The sequence below is a fragment of the Scylla paramamosain genome, unplaced genomic scaffold, assembly GCF_035594125.1.
Source record: "Scylla paramamosain isolate STU-SP2022 unplaced genomic scaffold, ASM3559412v1 Contig1, whole genome shotgun sequence".
Lineage (NCBI taxonomy): Eukaryota > Metazoa > Arthropoda > Malacostraca > Decapoda > Portunidae > Scylla > Scylla paramamosain.
The window spans coordinates 2,803,970-2,829,914 of record NW_026973666.1 but is presented as its reverse complement, the minus strand read 5'-3'; the positions used below and the strand labels follow the sequence as shown (position 1 = coordinate 2,829,914).

Here is a 25,945-nt window from a genome sequence, read left to right as displayed (position 1 = left end):
ATTACAGTGGTAGTTTAATAGGCTTTACTGGAAGCCATCAGGATATTCAAGTATTTTCATTATTCTATAGTTTAATAGGCTCCACCTGAAGATAATTGGATTTTAAAGGGTTTTCACGATTGTAGTGATAATTTAACAAACGCTTTCTCGCCAACAGAAAAAAAAAAAAACTAACCAATTATCTACGTGGCCTTTGAACGAAGCACTTAAAAAATACGAAAAAAATACGAAGAAAATACGAGCCTAAAATAAATACTGACGCCACTGTAACCCGTACTGAAGCATCACTCGCGGGCTAAGGAATAGTGCTGTGAGGGCAGGGGTGGTGGTGGTGGTGACGCTGGGGAGGCAGTGGCGGCTCGTCAATAGGGACTGCGAGACTGCAGCCCCCCCCAGTGGATTTCTAGGATTCACGAAAATAATGTTAATTTATTTATGTTTGACTATCATTCACATGAAAACACCAATTCTCATATGTTTATATGACAAAAAAAAATACTGCAAAACAATGAGGAAATACGGAAATTATTTACTATTTAATGATAGGAAAGCGGGGAGAAATGGGGGGGAGGCTTCCCTGGCGGAATGGCGAGTGTGGACTGCATCTAGCACAGTCTTGTGTCGGCCGTTGTTGTGGCTGGGTGAGTGTTCTTGCGTCGGTCTTATTTTCGATCGTGTTTTTCAATTTGTCAGGGATGATTTTAAAATATTATTGATCAGTGATGGCTTGTGCTCAATCTTGATTATCATAGATGGTGTAAAATCACAGAAACATCGTATAAAATAGAATTTTTTACAATAACAATAAAAGCATTTAAGATTTTATTTGTCTGAATGTGAGACAGCCCCCCCATCAGTAACAGTCACGAGCGGCCACTGTGGGGAGGCAGGGATTGGTGTTACATTGTTTTAGTCAGCACTGGTCATTCTTGCCACACACTCTCCTAATAGTGATCAGTGTTTGCATATTCCCGGCAGGTTCTTCCTTCATCAAGCAGCACCAGAGAGACACAGCTACTTAAGGTGAGTACAGTGTTGGCCTCCTCCTCCTGTCAGCCTTACCGCCCTCACCGTACCACACTCCTCCCTCCCTGCTTCCTGTCAGTTTATTCGTTATTTGGGTGTTTTTGAGGTTATTTATTATTTATTTAGGGTTTCCTCGCATCTGAGTCTGAAAATTTAGCTAAATATTGAAGGGAGATCTATGTAAACAAACAGATAGAGGTAGGGCGTCCTTATTGTGAGCTTTTATCTGCTTCATCTCTTATTTATTGTAAGCCTAACACGTCACAAAGTGGAGCCACATGACTAGGCTTTCATATCCGCTAGCTAGATATATCCGCCATTGCCTCATTTAGTTACGATGGGAGAATAACAGGCAAAATAGCGGCCGTTCTCTCCACTGCCAAGGGCCGTCATGACGGCTGGCTACCTGTTTCAACCTGTGCCAACCTGTTGGTTCCAGTATTTTTTTGGTAATTTTCTTAACTTCTTTATTCTGGTGGTATAGCATGTTTTTATGGTTTATAAAAATAATTATTTGCTTTAGAAGTGTTTTCGTTGCTTGTGTTGAGTTGTGTTCAATTTTGTGTTGCTTGACGAAAATGTGGGGAGTTTTTTTTGGCAGTATTTTGACAAACTTGTTTTTTTATTTCACGCTCTAATTACGTCTTTTGTGTTTCTAAAAATCGCTTATGATTTTTAAAGTGTTTTTTCGTTCCTGTTGAGAGAAATAATTGGACTTTAAAAATGTTTTATGGTCCTGTTAAAAGTTGTTATTACAACACTTTTTATGTTATTGTCTCTCTATTTCAGCTTGTAACTAATTTTTCATTGCTTGAAAAAATAGTTCGTGTTTTAAAGTGTTTTATCTTGTTGTTGAGTCAAAATGGGTGGACTTTTCAGTGGTTTTTAATCGTGTTTAGGTTCCAACACTTGTTTTTTACACAATTTCGGTTTTATTTGTTTACTTCTTGTTCCAGGTAACTTTTGATGGTGTAAGATGATAGTTCAGATTTTTTTAAATTTTTTACGTTCCCGAAAATTCAAATGTTGTGGACTTTTCAATGATTTAAATGGTGCCGAATATTTCAACATTTTTTCATAATTCATTTGGATATTTTTTAAACACTACTCAAGCTGGAGCTGTTATAATATTGTGAATATTAGTTAAAGTATTTGTCAAGTCAGAATATATAAGGCATTCGAGCCTAGCTCCATTTTTTCGAGGGGTCAATTTCAAAATGAAATCCGTTACGGTACGTAAAATAGCCGTGACGTCACTGCCGCCATCATGGACCCGGGACCTTGATCGGCTCCGCTGTCTCCTCGGTAATATTTATCGTACTTTGCAGTGTTTTCCTGCTGTTTCCACGTGTTTCTAAACTCAGACGTGTAGATAAGAGTAGAATGAGTAAGAAAATAAGAAAAATAGAGAAGGAAGATGAAGGGAGAAGGAATAGAGGAGGTGATAAAACAGGAAAATGCTAAGAAAACAATATTTAGGTTAATTTTTCCTACTGCCCTGTCTGTCTTTGTAGTATTTGTCTTCCGTGACAGTGCTTTCAGTGTATTTGCTGTGTTTAGGGGCTGTTGGAGTGTGTCTGGATGTGTTTAGGGGATATATATATATATATATATATATATATATATATATATATATATATATATATATATATATATATATATATATATATATATATATATATATATAAATAAAGAAATAGATTAATTGATAGACAGAGATGGATAGATAGATAGATAGATAAAAAAGAAATAGGTTAATTGATAGGATAGACAAAGAAATAAATATATAAAAAGGAAATTAGATAGATAGATAAGATATATAAGTGATTAAAAATATAGTAACTATTACTGTGCTATTGTTATTACTATTATTATTATTTTGTTAGAGATATTAGCAATTCTCTCTCTCTCTCTCTCTCTCTCTCTCTCTCTCTCTCTCTCTCTCTCTCTCTCTCTCTCTCTCTCTCTCTCTCTCTCTCTCTCTCTCCTTCACACACACACACACACACAAGGAAACACAACACAGACTTTCTCATTTTGGTTTATTCATGAAAAAAATAGTTATATAAAATAATAAATAAATAATAACGGCAAATGATCAACAGCAATAATAATAATAGTAATAATAATATTCCAACCTTTCACCTTAAAACAATACATACAAAATTAAGGTTCCCAAATATATGCCTGATTATTTACAATGCAAACACAAGCCACCTCAGTTGTCAAGCCTCTCTCTCTCTCTCTCTCTCTCTCTCTCTCTCTCTCTCTCTCTCTCTCTCAAACGGCAAGAATAGGCATTGTATCTTGTGTGTGTGTGTGTGTGTGTGTGTGTGTGTGTGTGTGTGTGTGTGTGTGTGTGTGTGTGTGTGTGTGTGTGTGTGTGTGTGTGTGTGTGTGTGTCACTTGAGAAAATATAATAAAATCAAGTATATATTAATAATAACAATGATCATGAAAATAACAACAACAACAATAATAATAATAATAATAATAATAATAATAATAATAATAATAATAATAATAATCATATAGTAAGTGTAATAGTAGTAGTAGATTCAGATGATATTAAGAAAAATTTATGAAAATGCATAGGTATATTTGCAGTCAGCCAGTCAATTAGTCAGTCAACCATTCAGTCAGTCAGTCATTACGTCAGTCAGTTGGTCATTAAGTCAGTCATTAAGTCATTCAGTTGGTCATTACGTCAGTCAGTTGGTCAGTCATTAAGTCAGTCAGTTGCTCATTAAGTCAGTCATTAAGTCAGTCAGTTGCTCATTAAGTCAGTCAGTTAGTCAGTCATTAAGTCAGTCAGTTGGTCATTAAGTCAGTCATTAAGTCAGTCAGTTGCTCATTAAGTCAGTCAGTCAGTCAGTCTCCAAGCTATTTTTTCTTCTGTAAGAGGGGCACCAGTCAAGGGCAACAAAAAGGATTAAAAGAAGTCCCACTGAGACACTAGTCCATAAAGGTCAAAATTATCATCTAAAATTGTAGGATAAGTGTGTTGAAGCCTCCCTCCTGAAAGAGTTCAAGTCACAGGAAGGAGGAAACACAGAAGCAGGCAGGGAGTTCACAAGTTTACCAGAGAAAAGGATGAAAGACTGAGAATACTGGTTAACTCCTGCATTAGGGAGGTGGACAGAATAGTGGTGAGAGAAAGCAGGCAGGGAGTTCCAGAGGTTACCAGAGAAAGAATGAAAGACTGAAAATACTAGTTAACTCTTGCATTAGGGAGGTGGACAGAAGAGTGGTGAGAGAAGCAAAATCACGTGTAGCTAGCCAGTCACTCAGTCAATTAGAGAACAGCTGAAATATTTAGCAAACTATAAATGCAGAAAGCCAGAGAGAGAGAGAGAGAGAGAGAGAGAGAGAGAGAGAGAGAGAGAGAGAGAGAGAGAGAGAGAGAGAGAGAGATCAGACAAAAAAGAAACAGCAAAATTAAAACATGCAGAAACTCGACAAATATACACAGACCTACTGACAGGCTGACAAATAGACCAACAGACAGACGGACAGACAGACACACCAAGTCCCTGATGCAAATATGTACATGAGTGTAGATCAATTTCTGTTCCTGAGATGGTAGTGTGATGTGGCCCAACCATCACAACTACACTACTACTACTACTACTACTACTACTACTACTACTACTACTATTACTACTACTACTACTACTATTACTACTACTTTGTTCTACTTCCCTGTCTGTACTACTGCAACACGATTATTTTGTAATATTTTGGTCATCCTTGCAAATTATTCATGCATACATACATACATACATACATGAATTGAGAGATAATTAGCAAGATATATATATATATAAAAATTGTTATATTGTTATTCTCTCTCTCTCTCTCTCTCTCTCTCTCTCTCTCTCTCTCTCTCTCTCTCTCTCTCTCTCTCTCTCTCTCTCTCTCTCTCTCTCTCTCTCATTCTTCGTTCTTTTCTTTCGTTATTCTTTATGTGTGTATCTATTTTTCTTTTCCTTTCTTTATTCTCAGTTTACATGTATCTTTGTATTTTTTGTATTTGTTTCTTTCTTTGTTTTGTTCTGTTTAAATGAATCATGTTTGTATCCTGTTTATTTTCTCATTCTTTTTTTCTTCCTTTATTTATTTTATTTTACTTATTTCTTCTCTCCTCCATTTCTTTTTTCCTTCTTTATTTTGTTTCCTTTCAATTCTTCCTCTCTTTATTTCTTTACCTTCTTTCTTCAACTTTCACTCTCCCATTTTTTCTTTATTTCTCTTTCTTCTGTATTTTCTTTCATTTTAATATTTTCCCTCTATATTTCTTTTTATCCTCTCATTCTTCTGTCCTTATTTCCTTTCCTTCCTTTCATTTACCTCCACTTTGCACACACCTTTCTTCACCCTACCCTCACACACCCACTCACACACACACACACACACACACACACACACACACACACACACACACACTCCATACAAAACCCATCCAACCCTTAACAGCGGCCGATCCCCCCGTCCCACACCCTTTAGAGGATACCCCAGAGGCTATGTGGTGTGGAGGGGGGGGCGTGTCGCTAACTGAGGTGCTGGTGACGCCTCTTGATGTGTTCGTTAAGGTGCGACTTCTGCGTGGCCCGGTAATCACAGTGACGGCAGGTGTATGGTTTCTCCCCGGTGTGCGATCGGATGTGCCGGTTCAGGTCGCTGCGGTAGGTGAAGGTCCGCTGGCAATAAGGGCAGGATAGAGTCACCGCTGCCGCCGCCGCCGCCTCCTCGACGACCGAAGTGGATCCACCACCACTTCCCGGGCCTAGGTACTCCTGTAGAAGGGATGGACTTGGGTACTTGAGGTGCTAGGTTAGGTTCGGTGTTGAAGTGTATTGTGTGTGTTGGTGCATCGTTATTTGGCCCACTGTGGGTGTTGGGATGTTTGATTTTGTTAGGTTAGTTGTAGTGAAGTATATGAGTGTTGCTGTGTTGTTATTAGTGATATTGCTACTGAAGCTGTTAATGTGGCTGTTACTGGCACTGGTATTAAGTCTACTGCTACCGAGTTACTGGCACTGTTATTAAGTCTACTGCTACCGAGTTACTGGCACTGTTATTAAGTCTACTGCTACCGAGTTACTGGCACTGTTATTAAGTCTACTGCTACTGAAACTACTACTGTGGATATTGTTGGCATTGTGTCTGTGGCTCCTATGACTGAAACTGCTACTGTGAGTGTTGTTGGCATTGTTTCTTTGGCTCCTATGACTGAAACTGCTAGTGTGAGTGTTACTGGCATTGTTAGCTATTGGCACTGTTCATAGGTCCTTCTAATAATCTCTGTCTCTCTTTCTTTCTGTCACTTCCAATCTCTGCACTGGGAATAAGTTGCAAAATGTTTTCTTTCTCATTGCAAACTTTCTTGTAGATGCTCATAAAGACTTTACACATTGCTTCTGCTGCCTTTTTTTTTTTTTTTTTTTTTTTTTTTATGTAGGAAGGACACCAGCCAAGGTCAACAAAAATCCAATGAAAAAAAAAAAAAAGTCCACTGAGATGCCAGTCCCCGAATAGGATCCAAAGTGGTAGTCAAAAATTGAAGGATAAATGTCTTGAACCCTCTGCTGATTACTTGGTATGTCAGTGAAAGGGTTAAGTATTTGTCTATGTGTCTCTCATGTGAAGACTGCCTTGAATACGTCAACTTCTTTAACAATGATGAAATATATTAAGAACGTTTCATCTTTAAGGATCACGGCAATTGTGATACAAGCACCACAACTCTTGACAACACTGCTTTTGCTTTCCAGTGTTGGCAAGGCTGTTCAGGGACAAATTCTCTCTGCCAAAATGCACCGTTACTGGCACTGTTCCAAGGAGGCACCAACACCGCCACTTACAAGAGAGACGAGCCGGCTACTAACATTTTACAGGCAGAGTTACCGGCCCACACCCTCCCTGCCCTCACAGCACCTACTCAAACAATCTCTCTCTCTCTCTCTCTCTCTCTCTCTCTCTCTCTCTCTCTCTCTCTCTCTCTCTCTCTCTCTCTCTCTCTCTCTCTCTCTCTCTGTGACATGGAATGAAACAAACATGAACAGTCAACTTGTTTACTTCCTCCTCTCCCTGTCTCCTCTCCCTGAACACACACACACACACACACACACGTTTTATCACATATAGTCTTTTCCTGTATAGTCTGTACTTATAAATGTATTCTGTCTACCTGTAATACACTGGAGGGATAAATATGACACACTGTTTATCTGTGTACGTGTGTTTGTGTGTGTATGTCACATTAAACACACACACACACACACACACACACACTATAATCTCTCAGCAGTCAGTCAACAAGCACACACACACACACACACACACACACACACACACACACACACACACACACACACACACACACACACACACACACACACACACACACACACACACACACACACACACACACACACACACACACACACACAGACAGACAAGCAAGCATAAGAAACACCACACCTGTACTCTCTCTCTCTCTCTCTCTCTCTCTCTCTCTCTCTCTCTCTCTCTCTCTCTCTCTCTCTCTCTCTCTCTCTCTCTCTCTCTCTCTCTCTCTCTCATCACATCAGTAAGGAATGATAACAATGTGCCCCACTCAACTGAGGGTGGAGGCATCTTTACATTATCAACATCAATATCACTGCAACGGTCACTCCTGCATCACCCCCCCTCTCACGTCTGCCCCCAGGAGCCCCTCAGTGTCTTTTAATGGTCACTGCAGCCTATCACATGACACCAGTGAGGCAGGGCAGGAGAAACAGTGTAAATAACTAAGGGTGGCAGCACGCAACTGACTGGTGGTTCCTCGGCATTGTTCTGAGAGTGTGGCTTGGCAAGAGATGCAGGAGTCCTTCATTTGTCACAGCCTTCACACGCTGGCTGGTTGTCTCCTTCAGCCATTAATCGGTCAGGGTCAAAATATTTAAAGAAACACTCAATACAGATCTGCATCTTCCCGCCCGGTGTTGCCAGTCACTCACACGCAACGGTTCGCAACAGAACAATGCAAGCCAGTGCGCCGCTGCCTCCCTGTCAGTGCACGGTGCCGCAGTCACTAGTGTGCTGCGGCCTGGCTCTCCACTGCCTCACCACTCCTGACAGTGAGAGGAGTGATGCACAATAACTCGTCCTTCACCCTCACGTCACGACAGGAACAAATCGCCACACCACAGTTTGGACACATGAGCGAACGACTTAACGACGGCATCAGACGGACTGGTTGGCTTAGACTGGCACTAGTATTTGATTGGTTTTGGCTCATCACACTGGCATGCCACACTACACACACACACACACACACACACACACACACACACACACACACACACACAGATGCAGACAGACACACAGACTCCCTCACAGCACAGTGAGCCTATCAGCACCCTGGAGTCAGTACGAGCCATGGGGCGCCAAGGAGCAGCTGTCAAGAATCTCTAGATCACGTGAGGGTGACGCCTGGAAGGAGTCTGAGCCGGAGGGTGCGGCGGCGGCAACGGCAGGAGGTGCATGGCGGTGCACGGCGGCAATGTGCTTCTTGATGTTACCCTTGAGTGCCGCACGGTGGGGGCACAGCGGGCACTGGTAGGGCCGCTCCCCAGTGTGGGTGCGCACATGGCGCCGCAGGTCCTGCCGGCTGCTGAACCGCTTCTGGCACAGCAGGCACGGGTGGCTGCCGCCCTCTGCCGCCACCACCACCGCTGCTGACGCCGCCGCCAGCCTGCCTCCACTCCCTGCACAAGCCTCCCGCCCATAGCCGCCGCTGCCGCCACCGCCACCGCCACTGCCACGCCCTCCCTAGAACAGGCAACACACCGTCACACTCCTGCAGCGCCAGGAGGCTGAGAGGGCCAGCCAGGCCAACACCTGCCTCCCCACACACAGCCACACCCACCAATCCAGGCCATCACACACACACACACACAATGCAGGCAAGGCTAGGCACTCACCTCACTCATATCCATACAAACATACCCCCTTCTCTCAAAACACTACATGGCTCTCGCTAGAACCGTTTTTCAATTCTGTGTACAGCGGCAACAAGGCAGGCTAGGGTAGGGTGGGCTAGGCAGTCAGCTCACACCTGCACTAATGAAACAGCCGGCTCTCTGCCACAACCTTCTTTCTCTGTACAGCGGCAACAAGGCAGGCCAAGCTACACTACCTCCTCACTCGTGAATCACCTCTCTCTGCGCTACCTCCTTTCAGTCCTCTGTGTACCACCGTCACCGTGCCACTCAGCCAGGCCAGGACCACCCCCTCACATCACTGGGGTGGCAAATACACAAGACTTCCTCGCACTCGTAATGTACTAGAACGACTGACTGACAGAAACGCTTGAGTGTTTTACGATATGAGAGACAAGACACCACCACCACCACCACCACCACCACCACCATTCTTACTACCAATGAAAGAGAACGCATTTCCTACCACTCTTTGTCCTCTTGTGCTACTCAGAGTCAAAATGCTTACATTCCTCCCCCTTTTAAAATAATACCACAAAACATTACCATTACTACAACTCACATAATGAAAGAAACTAAATGCTTCCATCTCCTCCTCCTCCTCCTCCTTCCTGTGGGTACTCACCAGTGTCTGCGATGACCTCGAGTCCTCGGAGTGCAGTGCCTCAAGAGGGAAGCCCGCCATGGAGTCCCAGCCACCTATGTCCTGTGAGGGAGATGCTCTGTTACTGTGGTGGTGGTGGTGGTGGTGGTGGTGGTGATGGACAGGCTTAGTTGTCAGTAGTATTCATGGCAGCAGTGGTGACATTAGTGGTGGCACTTGTAGGAAAGATAGATAGATAGATAGATAGAGAGATACATAGATAAAGACAGACAGACAATGAACTCACCATAAACATGAAAAAACAGACAAAAAATCCCTGACAAATTGACCACAAGACAGGCAGACAGACAGAGACAAACTAAACCAAAACACACACACACACACACACACACACACACACACACACACACACACACACACACACACACACACACACACACACTCACCGTGGGCACCGAAGGACCAGCAATACCAGGCACCATTAGATCCTGCAACACACCACTGACGGGATGCGTGGCAGTGGTGGCAGCAGTGGCTAGGTGATGCTCGTACAGACCAACACCACCCACACCACCACCGCCATCACTCCCCCCACCATCCGGCCCCTCGTCTGAATTAAGTTCGGCCGTGAAGTTCAGCGACGCGCCGACCTGTGTGATCGAGTCGTCGTCGTCGTCCATGTCCTCACTGTCTGCCGATGTCCTGGCCCCCCTCGCCATGATTGCCTCCACCTCAGGGTCACACTTGGGCTCTGTCACCTCCTCCTTCACGATTGGGTGCTCCTCTATCACCACCTTGTCAGCAGAGGGTGGGGAGAGGCAGTTAGCTTGGGTTTTGTTTTGTTAAATTAGGTTATTTTAAGTAAGTGTTCCTGTATCACCATCTAACCAGCAGGAGTAAATTTTAACATAGTATCCTTAAAAGTTACCATTCTCCACTATAATCAAAGAAAAAAAATATAAAAAAAAAAATAGACAAGTGACCAATAGAATAAAAAAAAACAGGACAGTGGCTCACCTCAGCAAGATTCTGTGTAGCTTCTGACATCATTACCCCCCCACCATCCCCATCATCTGGGCTAAGGTGGGGGGGGTGTGCTGTCTCCGCCTGGCTGTGCCCTTCCCTCCCCTCCGCACTGTCTGGCCGCGACGAGGTGGCGGATGCAGTGGTGGTGGTGGTGGTGGTGGAGGCAGTAGTGGTGTTGGATATGTCATTTTTCCTGCGTTTGGCGTGGTGTGTGTCCTCGGATGGGTTAGGGTGAGGCCTCTTCCCGCTGCTGCTGCTGCTGCTGGAGCCACTTGAACCCCCAGAACTGCCAGAACCACTCGGGCCGCCCTCGTCCGGCACTGCCAAGCCTGTGGTGGTGGTGGTGGTGGTAGTTAGCTTTGTTAGCTTTGTTATATTTAAGATGTGTGTTCTTCCTCTTATTTCAAATCATCTATGTGTGTGTGTGTGTGTGTGTGTGTGTGTGTGTGTGTGGGTTTAGGTAGGTAGGTGGGAAATACTCATCTTCACTATCATGTGTTACTATACTACTACTACTACTTCTCAGCCTTACCCAACAACCACCACCACCACCACCACTCACCCTTGATGCACAGACACTCGGCAGCCTTGATGAGTCGCGCCAGGTCGCTCTGAGCCACGTTGGCCTCCCCCAGGTACATGTAGCTGAGCAATGCCTCCAAATCCCCAACCTGGATGTCCTTGAGGATTACTACTGGGTGGCTGCATGGCGTCTGCTTGAACAGCTCCTCAAAGAACTCGCTGCACGCCGACAGCACCAGCTTGTGCACCGGGAAGAACTGTCCGCCGCACGCCAGCGTCACGTCACTGTACAGGTCCTGAGGGGAGGCAGACAGGGCAGGGTGAGTTGCATTACTTAACTGTGAGAGAACAAGAAAATATTAGCTCATTTGAGGGGACGGAGTAAGGTGAGATGCATTAGAAACTTGAATGTGAAAGAACAAGAAAATATTAGGTCTTTTGGAGCGACAAGGGGGACGGGAGTGAGATGCATTACAAAGATGAATGTGAAAGAACAGGAAACAAGCCTTTTGGGGGTAAGAGGCTGAGATGCATTATAAACCTAAATGTGAAAGAATAGGAAAATATTAAGCCTTTTGGGAGGACAAGGGGGACAGGGGTGGCGAGATGCATTACAAACTTGAATATGAAAGAAGAAAATATCAAGCCTTTTACTGCTGTGACAATCTGTTCATTAACCACAAACAACTTAAACAAGAAAGACTAACAAGAACAAGAACAAGAAATAACACAATAATAATAATAACCCTTTCAAAATAAACACTTAAACACTGCAAACATTCATCACAAACAACTTGAACATAAAAAAAATGATAAATAAATAAATAAATAAGACTGTGTGTGTGTGTGTGTGTGTGTGTGTGTGTGTAGGGAAGCATTTGGGTCTGTAGGCAAAAGTGTAAACGTTAGGGGCAGGAAATTATAAGATGCCCTCCATTTGTTTGTTGGTATTGTAAAGATGCAGTGGTCCAGGTGGTGGTGGTTGTGAGGCAGGAGAGCGAGACTGGGGGCGGCCACTCACCTTCTTGTGTAGGGAGGAGAGAGTGCTGAAGAGGACAGACAGGTGGTTGTTCCATTTGAGGGACAGGATGCCTTCCATGTCTTCACACCGCCTGTAGGAACACACACAAACACACACACTTAATAACAGACAGACACCAATACTTCACCGTCAATGTACAAGTTAATCACAAGCATCCCTCATTGTAACGGGTATAATGACAGACAGATACCAGCAGTTTATTCCCCTCCACTCAAGGTACAGGTTAATCACAGGCATCCCTCATTGTCACAGGGATACAATGACAGACAGATACCAGCAGTTTATTCCCCCACTCAATGTACAAGTTAATCACTCCCTCATTGTCAAGGGTATAATGACAGACAGATACCAGTAGTTTATTCTCCCACTAACAGGTTAATCACAGGCCGCCCTCACTGTCAAAGGGGTGTAATGACAGGTGCCACAAGTCTAGTCCAGTCAGTTCACAGGTTTATCACAGCACCCCTTCGTTATCCCAGGGGTCGTAACAAACACCCGTGAATGAGGAATGCGTGTATTGTTAGTGTCTCTCTTTTCAACACCTCTGAACAAAGCCTGACCCAGTTTCCCACTCGTCTCTAAGCCTGACCTGACCTCACTCGTTATATCTCACTGATCTTTTGACCTGACCTGACTTACTCCATATTTCTTAATCATTCCCCACTCATCTCTTGACCTGACATGACCTAGCCATTTCCCTCTCATCTCTTGACCTGACCTGACCATATCACATTCATCTCTCGACCTGACCTAACCAAACCCACGTCGTTCCATCCCTCTCAGCCTGACCCTACCTTACCCACAATTTGCAACTCATGCCTTGACCTGACCTGACCCAACGGCAAAGTGAACCCCTCCCCCAGACGACTAACAAGGCCACAAGAGGAGGAGGAAGAAGCCACATCACCACAACAATAAAATGGCCATGTTGATTTAACCCTTTTTTCCTGACAAGCCCGCCGGCCACGTCACGCCCACGCCGCCCACCTCTCCCCAAGACACTGACGGGTGGGAATTGTGGGTTGGAATTACTGTACCGGTGCTGTGAAGGCTGCGGGGAAGGGATAGATCGATGGCAAGGAGCACTGTGGGAAATGCGCCGCCATTACTAATCCTGTCACTCTTTGCAACGGTGCCTCTAATTTTTTGTTTTGGTTGTTGTTGTTTACTAGCGTATATAATTTTTTTTTATTTAATTTTTGGTTTGTGTTCTATTGTTTAATAGTTTGTTTTATTTTTTTACTGTTATTATTATTTTTTGTTTTATTTGTGGGTTTTCGTTGTTTATTTGATTTTTATATTAAGGTTTTGATTTTTGTGAGGTGCTGTTTTCCATTTAATTTTATTGTGGTATTGTTTATTTTTGGTGTTACTGGTGTCTGTTTCTTATTCAATGTCGTATTATTATTATTATTATTATTATCATCATCATTATCATTATTACCACCATTATCATTATTTTTGTTTCTTTACCCCTACAGAAATTGCAATTCTAAAAAAGCCCTTATCTCCAACCCAGTCACTTGCAGCACCAAGATCATCAAATGGAGAAAAAAAAAAAAAAAAAAGTTGAAAGAGGAACCCGATGACAGAAGAGGCGTTGGTCATCTGGCAAAGGAAATGGGTGAGTGTAGAAGCGAGTAATACGTGTTGTGTTGTGGGATAATATTATAAGGATGATTTTCTGTCTCAGTCTTTCCCTCTTCCTTTCTTGTTCTGTCCTCTCTTCTTCCTCCATTTCCTTGTTATTATTGTTGTTATCTCGTCTCTCTTTCTCTTTATCCTCCTTGTCTTTGCTGTATATGTTATGAGATATATAACCTAACCTACTTACGTTGAGACACTATTGAACAAAGGCAAAGCATAGAAAATGGAGGTAACAATTATAACAGCATGATAGCATAATTCAAGCATAAATATTCAAGGACTAGCAAATATTTAGATACATAAGTTCGAGAAAGGTAAACTTGAATATTATATCATACACTACACTCGTTTTTTCTTACTATTTTTCTTATTTTCATTGAAGTCTTCCCAGGTGTAGCTTTTGTAGAGAAAATAGAAACGGAAAATATTTAAGCTCAGGTGTAGCTTTTGTAGAGAATATAGGAACGGAAAATATAAGTGGAATCCTGACACAAGAAAAGCAACACAAAAATGAAAGAAAGCAAATCCTGATACGAAAAAAAAAAACATAAATAAATAAATAAAATAAATAAATCATACTGGAAAAAAATAATAATAAATACTGACATTGGATAAACAGAGAATAATCCTCACAATGAAAAAAAAAATGTAAACAAAAACAAAAAAATCCAGATGCAACAATAACAATAGAAAAATCCTGATACTGAAAATAAATAAATAAATAAATAAATCCTGATGCTGGAAAAAAGAAAAAAAATCTGATGCTGGGAAAACAACAGAAAGAAATAAAATCTTACATGAGAAAGAAAAGCACCCCGGCAAATCCTGACTCTGGCAAAGCAGCACAGAAACAAAAACAAAACGACAAATCCCAACACACGAAAAAAATAAATAAATAAAAATAAAGAAATAAATAAAACAAAATGTCAACACACGAAAATTAACTGTAAAAAAGAAAAGCAAAAAAAAAAAAAAAAAAACATGAAAACTAAAAATAAATAAATAAATAGATAAATAAATACAGGCCGTCCAGGGGTTGGCAACACTGACCAAAACACACGTGGCAAAAGAAATTTTTATTAGGAAAAAAATACAGCGACCACAGCTACTATACGTACATCATAATGGTAAACAAAACACCAAAAAGTCATGGAATATTGGGTCACTCGGCTCCTCCCTTCCCCGCCTCACACACACACACACACACACACACACACTAATGCATATTATATCTAGGACACCAGTAGTAGTAGTAGTAGTAGTAGTAGTAGTAGTAGTAGCAGTACATTGTAACAAAAGACATAAAACTTACTTTTTTGTCTTAATCTACAGTACGCACAAAACAATCTTCCTACCGTACGTTTTCTATGCCTAAGGCTGCCGAGAGACTGTCCTTCAACACGAACACACACACACACACACACACAGTAATCTTGCATCAGTTTTGGGTTCCTTACAATAACAATAAAACACACACACACACATACACACAATAGTTTTGCATCAGTATTTCCTTAGGACTACCACACATACACATACACACACACACACAGGAGGCTAATCAGTCCAGGGCAGGCCAGGGGTGGGTTCAGGGGGGGGGGGGGGGGTGACAGCGACATTTCCTTACGTGTACATTAAAGTAATAGAAAAACTGGCTTTGAACATGCGACATTGGGGGTCCCTCGTGTCTGTCCGTCTGTACGTCTGTTGGCTATGAGGTCCTGCATGGTGTGTGTGATTTTGTGGGCTTAAGTAAAAGATTAAACACTTCTTGGGTGCATAAAAAGATCACTGGGGTGTTTGTGGTCTTAAAAGTGAAGTGACAGACATCTTGGGATACTTGTGACAGTGGAAATATTTATGAGCTGGGAAAATAACTGATAAAATTCTTGACCTCAAAATACGATAAATTAAATGATTCTTGGGTGCGTAAAAGTTAACTGGGGTGTTTATGGACTGAGAAGTGAAGTGATAGACATCTTGGGCATCTTGTCAGGCTGGGAAAAAAGTTAGCTGGAATATTTGAGCTGGGAAAATAACTGATACATATTCCTGACCTCAAAATATGATAAATAAAATGATTCTTGGATGTATAAAAGTGAGTTGAGGTGTTTATTGGGTGAGAAGTGAAATAACAGACATCTTGGGCATCTTGTTAGGCTGAGAGTTGGCTGGAATATTTATGAGATGGGAAAATGATTGATAGACCTCCTGACCAAGAAACAAGATAAATGAAACAGTTTTTGGAGTGGAAACAAGCCAGCAGGGGAGTTTAAAGCTGAAAAAACAAATTATAGAATTCCTGACCACAAAAGATAAAAAAAAAAACAATTCTTTGTGTGGAAACAAGCCAGATGGAGAGTTTGTGAGCTGAGAACATAACATAGACTCTATAGGCTGTTAACAAATATAAGGACACACTTCTTGGACACATAACAAGTTTCCTCGAGAATTTACAAGCTGAGAACATAACTTTAATCCTTTCCGAGTCACCACGTCACCAAGCAGATAAAAAACGTAGCATCATTTCACATCAAGATAAATTAAAACAAAAGCATCAGTTACGTAAAAAAAGGCAAATAAAACGTCAAGACAGCACAGAAACCAAGGCATCGAGTGAGTCAAGAAGGAGGTCAGGGAGTCGTCAATAGTCACCTTGCAAAACACCACCAAGAACAATGAAGTCACCAAAATCTACTCTTCCTGGTTTGCCTCACAGACAGAGGAGGCAGCAAACCACTTGGGGAACACCAGAGAAGGAAGGAAGAGAGAGAGAGAGACAGAGAGAACAAAGCTTAAAGAAACTATTGAGAAAACCTAACTTAATACCATACTGATTTGACCTGATAATAACTAAAGAGGTAGCTTATGCCTCACACACACACACACACACACACACACACACACACACACACACAGGGCAGGTTTGAGGCAAGGGCAGTTCACAGTATCAACAAAACAATGAGTAACCTTTAGCATATCTCAGTGAAGTATCGGTAAATACAAGAGGGGGAAGAGAGAGAGCACCTCCTGTTTCTCTCCTGTGCTGTCTGGCCAAGAGGAGTGAGAGGCTGCCCAGGGGAGTGAGAGGCTGGACATATGGCTGGTGTCTGACTGGAGGATTGCTGATGCAGTGGTGTGGAGGTACTGGCTGATGGGTACTCTGAAATAAATAAATAAATAAGGAGATGGATAGAATAATGATACATAGCAGGAGTTTATGGTGTGTTAGGTGATAAATAGACAGTACAAGTGATAATAAGGAATAAATAAGATAGTTGAGAGAGGAAAGGTTGCAATAGTGAGATGAATACAATAGTGATACATAGCAAGTGGTGAGAAAGAGAGAGGAAGGGTTGCAATAGTAATACATAGCAGTTTATGGTGTGTTAGGTGATAAATAAACAGTACAAGTGATAATAAGGAATAAATAAAATAGTTGAGAGAGGAAAGGTTGCAATAGCGATACATAGCAAGAGTTTACGTGTATGTGTTTGGTGATAGTGATAATACAGAATACAGCAAAGGTTTGGTTAGATAGTGATGATACAGGCCAGGAGTTTATGAGTTTGGTGATCAATTGAAGAGACAGGCGAGATGAAACAGAGGAAAAATAAATAATGTTTTCTGAGTTGATGGAGTGATAATACAGTGCAGTTAATGAAATGCTCTGTGATAAGCTGAAGAGACAATGAGAGCGTGATAGTGAGCATTTTATCCTTCACTATAAGAATCTATGACAAACGCATCTTAACCCTTTAACTGGTGATGACACAACCCTTTTATTTGAGTAACCACCAACAGTTTCAATGCACAGAAATAAAACTAGACACTTAAAAATTATAACTCTCTTCTCATTTGCTGGCAGTGACATCTTTCAAACAATTATTCTGCTTGTGCCAGATTATTTAACTTTACAAAGAACACAGGACAGCCAAAGGGTTAACTACCATGTATCTTCATTTTATTCAATTTTCATTTTATTTCATCTTATCTATTCTATTATTATTTTTATTTTTCATAGCGGCACCGTGATGAGGCTTCTCCGAGGTGCTCTGTTACCTTGCCAGGGTAGGGTGGGGTGTGGTAGCAGGGTGTGGTGGTGAGGTGTGGTGGCAGGGTGTGGCTGGGGTGTGGCAAGGGTGACAGCTGCCCCCACACACTGTGACCTGCAGCAAGGGAACCAATGAACTGTTACCCTGACCACTTGTGAAAAGAAATAATAAGTAAATAAATAATAATAATGATGATAAAGTAAATGAATAAAAAATGCATTCACTGGAAAAACTGGAAAAAATTTAAAACTATGCTGTTTAGTTTTTGCCTAATTGCATTTTTTTTTTATGTAATTTTTAAAGGATATCATTATTTCATCAATTTGGATTCATCAACACTACTACTACTACTACTACTACTACTACTACTAAAACTACTACTACTACTACTAATAATAATAATAACAACAACAATAAAACAAAGAAAAAAAGTCATCATAGTGATTTATTATTGAAAACTGTGTAAATTCAACTAAACTTCATATATTGCAAGTCATGTTAAACCAAATTCAAGTAAAAAAAAATGTATAAACCAGTCACCTATACTAACAACAACAACAACAACAACAACAACAGAAATACTCACACACTACACTCCTCCCAGCCTCACTCCGGTCTCGTGGCAGCACCTCAGGTCACATCGGGTCACCAGCTGGTCACGCCCCCACCCTCAGGTCACCAGGGGAAGGGGGGGCTATATATTCACATCAGCATATTTTTTCTTCCTTCTCTCTCTCTCTCTCTGTTTGTTTGTTATTTTTTCTTCTCTTTCTTTATTCCTTTTCTTCCCTCTCTTTCTTCAATTGTTTTTTTCCTTTCTCTCTCTCTCTCTCTTATCACTTTTCTTCCCTCTCTCTCTCTTTCTCTCAATGATAAAATATGAAGTGTGTTTTTTTGTTCCTTTCTTTACTTTCGTTATTTTCTTTTCGCAATTTCTTTTCTTTTCTTTTCAATTTTATGACTCGGTATGTACGTGTGTCTATTTTTGGCTATATCTTTGACTATATTGCTCTCTCTCTCTCTCTCTCTCTCTCTCTCTCTCTCTCTCTCTCTCTCTCTCTCTCTCTCTCTCTCTCTCTCTCCAATAAGATAATTTTACTATTTCTCTTTTTATCCTATATTTACAATTCTCACTTATTCTCTACTTTCTTATTTCCCAAAGTTTATTGTTCTCTCTTTCTCTTCTTCTTTCTTTTATCATTCTTTCCTTCCCATAGACATTCTTCATTGGTTTTCTTCTCATATTCATTTATTTTTCTTTCTTCTTCCTCCTTCCTTCCTTCCTTCCTTCATCTGTTTCCTTACCATGTCTTTCTTTGTATTATTTTCTTGTTCCTCCTTCCTTCATGCATTCTTTTGTGTTATTCTCTTTTTTTTTTTCTTTCATTTCTTTCAATTTTCACTTTATTTAATCTTTTATCATAATTAAATCCTAATATTTATAGTTTATTCTTGTTTAGTCTTTTTTTTTATTTTTCATTCTTGCTTTTTTTGTCATAATTTTTCACCATTTACTTTAATTTCTTCTTATTTATTCCTTTCCAACTGTTTTCTTTCTTTTTCCATCATTTTCTGTCACTTTATTCATTCTTCACTTCCTTCATCATCTTTGCCTTTTATCATCTTCAACATTATATTCTCCTTCCTTTCTTTCTCTCTCGTTACACTCACCACATCCCTCCTCCTCCACTTCTCTATTTACTAACCTATCCCTTCATAACACTCAACATTATCCTTTCTCCTCCCTTGCAGCATCTTTTATTAATCATTTACCTTCATCATTTTCCAAGTTCTTGTTTAAACCTCCCCAGTCCTTTCAAACACACATTCACATATCATTAATTTATCTTTCAACTGCTGCTTCCTAATCCTTTACCATCGTCCTAAGACACACACACACACACTCATGCACACACACAGTAATCTTGCGCCCATCATTGCCCCTTCCTTACACCCCATCACCACCCATACCTCCCCCTACTAACCTTGTACAGTGTCTTAGGGTGTAAAGAATGTGAGATTCAAAGCAACGGTGAAAGATTTGGGTGAACAAAATATTAGCTTGATTAAAAAAAACGAATCCGATTTTTTTTTTCTTTTTTTTTTCTCTTTTTTTTCTTTCTTTTCTGTTCTGGGTTTTATTTGTGTTGGTGTTCATTCTGTATATTCGCGCATACGTACGTACATACATTGGGTAACTTCCTCTATACGTAATTCTATCTTTCTCTCTCTCTCTTTCTCCTTTTCTGCTTTCTTTCTCTCTTTTCTCTTCTGATTCTCTTTCTTTTCTTCTGATTTGTCTCTGTTTTTTCTTCTTCTCTCCTCTTCTATTACATCTTATAACAATACAATAATTCTTTTCTCCTCTTCTTCCTTCCTTCCTTCCTCTTCTCTTCTTATATTTCTCTCTCTTCTTCTTTCATTCCTTCTTTCTCCCTCTCCTCCTTCTATATTGCATTATATGGTTACCCTGTTACACACACACATACAAACACACACACACACACACACACACACACACACACACACAAACAGACACCTGAGGGGCCCCCAAGGCAGTGTCCATCCGTCTGTCTGTCTGTCGGCCACACTAGTACATGAACCTAACCTAACGCAGCTCCTCTATTGGCCAACACGGAAACGAGAGCCTCTGATTGGTCGACACCTCCACCAGTCAGAGAGAGGTGGCGGTCTGTGGGAGTGGTACTGGGGGGAGGGGAATGGTAGAGAGAGAGAGAGAGAGAGAGAGAGAGAGAGAGAGAGAGAGAGAGAGAGAGAGAGAGAGAGAGAGAGAGAGAGAGAGAGAGAGAGAGAGAAACAAAACAAACAAAAGGATAAGAAAAGAAAACAAAACCAGACAAAAATAAGACAAATGGAAGAGAAGAAGAAGAAGAAGAAGAAGAAGAAGAAGACAGCATTAGAAGCAGGCGGAAGAAGAATGATGAGAGATAGACATGAGTAGGTAGCAGAGGACAACATTGGGGCAGCAGGAGGAGGAGGAGGAGGAGGAGGAGGAGGAGGAGGAGGAGGAGGAGGAGGAGGAGGAGGAGGAGGAGGAGACAAGGAGACGAGAGGGGGACATGAGTGAGTGGCAGGGGCGTGTGGGTGCTGGACGAGAGGGAGAGGGATCAGGAGTGGGTGCAGGTGGGGGGCAGCGGCGCTAACACTGGAAGGCCTTCTCCCCCGTGTGCACCTTCATGTGTTTGTGACGGCTGCCGCTGGTGGTGAAACACTTGAGGCACACGGAGCACTTGTAAGGTTTCTCGCCGGTGTGGCTGCGGAGGTGGATGTTGAGGGTGTTGCGGCGCACGAACAGCTTGTTGCACTCGGGACACTGGTACGGCTTCTCCCCGGTGTGGCTGCGCATGTGAACCTTGAGGCCGTCCTTGCTCACGAAGGACTTGACGCACTCCGGGCACTGGAACGGCTTCTCCTTGGTGTGCACGATGAAGTGTTTCTGCAGCCTGTTGCGCGTCGGGAAGGACTTGAGGCACAGGGAGCACTGGTGCGGCCTCTCCCCCGTGTGGCTGCGGATGTGGAGCTTCAGGCTGTGTTTGTGCACGAAGCTCTTGTTACATTCGGTGCACTGGAACGGCTTCACCTTGGCATGCACCTTCAGATGTCGCACCAGCAGGTACCGCGCACTGTGGCTCTTGTGGCACTCCGGGCAGCTGAAGGGCTCGTCCCTCACCTCGTCGCCAGCCTCCGATATACTCTCCATGCTGTCTCACTAACACCGCATGCACTCCTGATGTCCTCCCTCTCTCTCTTTCTTTCTCTCACACACACACGCACGCCCACACACACTTTTCTTTGTCTTTCTTATAGTTTTATGCAGTTTTCTTGTTTTCTTTACCACAATATGTACCTAAATTCTCTCTTTCTCTCTCTCTCACTTTTTTTTGTCTTTTTTTGTTTTTTTTTTGCAGTTTTATTTTCTTTGTCTTTCTTTTACTTCTGATGCACGCTAGATGTCTCTCTCTCTTTCTCTACTGCTGTCTCCCATACACACAAATGCACACACTTTTTTTTGTCTCTCCTGTTTGGTTTGTGTGCTTTTTTTTTTTTTTTTCTTTCTTTTAGTTCCTTGTTCTCCTCTTCTGTCAGTCTTTGTAAACTTCTTATTATTCCTTCCTTTCTTTCAGTCTTTCCTCCAGTTTTCTGTATTTCCCTCCTTTAATCTCTCTTGTCACTTGCCTTTCTTTCTCTTTCTAATTATTGAAAACACTTTATCTCTCTCTGTTTCCTTTCAGTCTTTCTCTCATCCCTTTAATTATTCTTTTCTATGCTTCTTTTTATTCAGTGTCTTTTCTTCTTGCTGTTTTCTACTTCCAATAATATCTGCATCAAAAATCTTAAGGAAACAATAATCTTTTCACAATAAATATTTTCACTTTTCACAAATATCTTTTCTTCTTCTCCTTCTCTACAGACAAAACCTTAAATAAACAAGATCCCTTTACAACAAGACAAACCTAAATTATTTCTTCTTCCCTAAATCAAGCACAGTATCTCTTTTTAGTTCAAATAGTTCCTCTTCCTCTTCTTCTTTTTTCTCGTCTTTACACCAACCACAAAATCTTACGCACTTTTCAAAATAACAAAAATAACACTTCTTTCCTTCAAACAATACCTGCCCTTCTTTTTCTTCTTCTTCTTCTCTACATTCCACCAACACTTCTCCTCTTCCTTCTCCACACGAACCACAAAACTCACAAAGTCTCTTCCCTCAAACTGTCACCCAGCACGGCCAACCCAGTCAGTGGTGTTGTGAGTGCCAGTTAGTCTGTGGTGGCACTCTGCAGCCCCAGGGAGTGCCGCAGTGGTGTGGGCAGCCCGGCACTCTCGTTTGCTTGGTGGAAGTCAGTGGGGTCTGTGTAAAGAGATGAAATTGTTGGTGTTTCTTGTTTAAATGCTGAAGTTTGACGGATTAAAGGTTGTTTTGTATTAATATTGATTTGTAGTTTATTTCTTACTTCATTCTTAACTTTCTCAAACACAAGATGCATTATTTTTTATTCATTTTATTTCATTTATTTATTTATCTATTTATTTTTATTTATTTATTTTTATTTTTTTATTTTTTAGTATTAGAAGCAAAAACTGCCCACTTGATGCCAGCTCCCTTACAGGTCACACACAATAATGAAGAAGCAAGGGTAAGTGTCTTGAAACCTCCCTCTTGAAGGAGCTGACGACACATGAGGCAGGAAATACAGAAGCAGGGAGGTCACTTGTATATATAGAGAGAAATGGCTCATAGGAAATACAAGGGAAAAAATAACCTGCAAGGGAAACACAACTGTTAAAAGCCTCTTGAGAAAATAATCTTTGGGGGAAAAAAAAAACAATAAATAAATAATGAAAAATCAGAAAAAATCCCACAGAACTTATTGTTAAAAAATCAGAAAAATCCAGATATAACTAATAAAAAATCTGAAAAATACAGAAATTACTAAAAAATCAGAAAAAATCCAGATCTAACTAATAAAATCTGAAAAATCCACAGAAACTTATTTAAAAATCTGAAGAAAACCCAGAAAAAAACATGGAATTCTGAAGATCTACAGAAATAATTAAAATCAAATAATAATCAAAGAAAAAAAAACAAGAAAACAAAGAAATAACAATAAAAAACAACAATGGTATTATTTAAAGGAACACAAACACTCCTTAAACAAAAAATAACCCCTGAAAAAAAATAAAAATCTAAACAACAAAAAAATAAATAAAATAAATAAATAAATAAAAGGAACTCGCGGGGTGGGGATGGGGGGGGGTATCCAGGGAGAGGAAACACGCCCCTTATAAAAACCCCTTTAAAAAGACACTAAAAACCTAAACACTACCATTAATATATATATAAAAAAAAGTAAGGGAAATATCTAGAAAGGGAAATTATGCAGAGGGGGAAATTAAAGGGGAAAAATAAAGGGGAAACACGCCCCCTTCAGAAAATCCCAATAAAAGAAAACAAATTCAAAACAGTCAATAAATAAAAAAAAATAAATAAATAAATAAAAAGTAACGAAAATATTTGTAAGGGAAATTATCCAGAAGGGGAAACAAATACGAGAGGGAAAACACCCCCTTATCTAAACACATCACAAAACCTTTACTAAACACGCAAACCTCAAAAAACACCCTAAAATATTAAACAAGACACACCAAGAGACAAATCTACACGGGGAACAGCGCAGAGAGGAAACTGAGGGGAAAATGGTCAGAGGGGACTAGGCACCTCCCCCGCCCCCCCAGTACCAGCATTGGGGGGGAGGGGGCGGTGGGGAAGCGGGGGAGATATGCGGGTAGAGAAGGAATGCTAGAGAAACTTAAAAATTTCACTTAATTACTTAAAACAGACACCGATTTAAGTAGCCGCAGTAATACCAATGAAAAGCTACCTTAAAATAGCCAAAGGTGCATAGAAAATATAGATAAACAAAAGGAGAAAAGGAAAAAAATATAAAGAAAACATTTGCAAGATATTTACCTTTTCGAGTTGTCAGGTATCGTATATAACCGCATTTTTCACTGTTATTCCTCCTTCTTTCCTCTCCCTGGGGGCATAAGGGCACAGGTGAGGCGTCCCTGGCACTGCGGGTACCCTAAGCACAGGTAGCAGCCCCTTAATTATCCCAGGAGAGGCAACAATGTGAAAGAAAATCCTACTCTAGCTTGTACCAAAACAATAATGGTGTCTTTACCACTTCGGCCTCGGCTATATTCTCCTTTTCTCTTGTTTTTCTTCTACTTGGTTTTTATCTCTTATTATTAACCTTCTATTTCTTCTTATTGTTTTTTGCTGGTATTTTATTTTTTTTGTGTCTGTTTAATGTTTCTTTTGTTAGAGACGAATTCGTATTTTTGTGTGTGAATTATTAATATTCTTGCCTTTATTGGTCTCTTTCTTCTTATTTTTGTATTTTCACGTGTTTTAAGAGGGAGAGAGAGAGAGAGAGAGAGAGAGAGAGAGAGAGAGAGAGAGAGAGAGAGAGAGAGAGAGAGAGAGAGAGAGAGAGAGAGAGAGAGCATTACCCTTTACCGGGCGCACACACACACACACACACACACACACACACACTTCTATTTATTTCTCTCTTGATATCCTACGCACACACTTCATATTCATACTGAGAGAGAGAGAGAGAGAGAGAGAGAGAGAGAGAGAGAGAGAGAGAGAGAGAGAGAGAGAGAGAGAGAGAGAGAGAGAGAAAGCATTACCCTCTCTCTCTCTCTCTCTCTCTCTCTCTCTCTCTCTCTCTCTGCAACATATGTCCTTCATTCACACACACACCACCTGCGAGAGAGAGAGAGAGAGAGAGAGAGAGAGAGAGAGAGAGAGAGAGAGAGAGAGAGAGAGAGAGAGAGAGAGAGAGAGAATATATATATACGCAATTTTACCATTAATATAACCCTAACCATTCAACATTGCTTAGTTTATCATCATTATCATAATTTCCAAATCCCTCCCCCCCCCCTCTCTCTCTCTCTCTCTCTCTCTCTCTCTCTCTCTCTCTCTCTCTCTCTCTCTCTCTCTCTCTCTCTCTCTCACTTAAACACGATTTTCAAGAGTCAAATATATTCTAAAACGCTTCATTTCTCTTACCAGATAAGTGATAAGTGAGATGAAAGAAATCAAGGTTTTTCACACGCCGATAAGTTAATCCACCTTGAGGATCACAAAAGTTGGAAGGTTGAGAGGAAAAAAAATACGAACTGGCTTCATTATTTTGTGTCTCAAGTTTATCTATGTTTTCAAAGGCCACGTATATTTTTAGTTAGGTTCTCACTGTGTCCGTCTGGTTAATAATGCGAATTCTTCTTAAATCATCATTACAATTATAGAAACACGCTTGAAAATAAATAAAATAGTGTAATAAACAAGGATATCTTCAAAACTTTTAAACCATCATTGAAATCATGAAAATATGTTTAAAACCCTAATAAAAATCACTGGAATCATAAAAACACCCCTGAAAACCTTAAAAAAAATGTTAAATAGTCACTAGAACCATAAACACGCCTTAAAAAA

The 25,945-nt window shown here is 40.9% G+C and overlaps 2 protein-coding genes and 1 long non-coding RNA gene across 4 annotated transcripts; 1 reads left to right on the top strand and 2 right to left on the bottom strand.

Moving 5' to 3' along the window:
• Positions 1-327: 327 nt before the first annotated feature.
• On the top strand, positions 328-6,939 carry LOC135095778 (uncharacterized). Its single transcript, XR_010264489.1, has 3 exons — positions 328-641; positions 979-1,023; positions 6,801-6,939. It is a non-coding gene; the product is annotated as an uncharacterized LOC135095778 (long non-coding RNA).
• LOC135095772 (ras-responsive element-binding protein 1-like) lies at positions 4,890-13,376 on the bottom strand. Of its 2 annotated transcripts, none has more exons than XM_063996872.1 (7): positions 13,246-13,375; positions 12,188-12,278; positions 11,207-11,462; positions 10,636-10,973; positions 10,065-10,412; positions 9,640-9,720; positions 4,890-5,822 (listed from the first exon to the last, which is right to left on the bottom strand). In XM_063996872.1, the coding sequence occupies exons 2-7, from the start codon at positions 12,263-12,265 to the stop codon at positions 5,577-5,579; spliced, it is 1,347 nt and encodes a 448-aa protein (XP_063852942.1). In that variant the 5' UTR covers positions 12,266-12,278; positions 13,246-13,375; the 3' UTR covers positions 4,890-5,576. The 2 variants fall into 2 exon arrangements, with proteins under 2 accessions (XP_063852942.1, XP_063852941.1); XM_063996871.1 differs by lacking the exon at positions 4,890-5,822 and adding an exon at positions 7,087-8,844 and having other exon boundaries at positions 13,246-13,376.
• A 1,542-nt stretch (positions 13,377-14,918) lies between these two features.
• On the bottom strand, positions 14,919-24,615 carry LOC135095775 (gastrula zinc finger protein XlCGF52.1-like). Its single transcript, XM_063996874.1, has 4 exons — positions 24,404-24,615; positions 18,497-22,783; positions 17,918-18,024; positions 14,919-17,018 (listed from the first exon to the last, which is right to left on the bottom strand). Exon 2 carries the CDS (start codon positions 21,629-21,631, stop codon positions 21,071-21,073), a length of 561 nt encoding a protein of 186 aa, XP_063852944.1. The 5' UTR covers positions 21,632-22,783; positions 24,404-24,615; the 3' UTR covers positions 14,919-17,018; positions 17,918-18,024; positions 18,497-21,070.
• Between the last annotated feature and the right edge of the window lie 1,330 nt (positions 24,616-25,945).

Excerpts from the sequence above, each read along its gene's own strand:
- LOC135095775 (XM_063996874.1), bottom strand. The coding sequence starts at position 21,631 with ATGGAGAGTATATCGGAGGCTGGCGACGAGGTGAGGGACGAGCCCTTC.
- LOC135095772 (XM_063996871.1), bottom strand. The coding sequence starts at position 12,265 with ATGGAAGGCATCCTGTCCCTCAAATGGAACAACCACCTGTCTGTCCTC. Across the intron at positions 10,974-11,206 it reads CGAGTGTCTGTGCATCAAGG|GCTTGGCAGTGCCGGACGAG; the intron begins GTGAGTGGTGGT and ends CCACCACCACAG. Across the intron at positions 10,413-10,635 it reads CTACACAGAATCTTGCTGAG|GTGGTGATAGAGGAGCACCC; the intron begins GTGAGCCACTGT and ends TCTGCTGACAAG.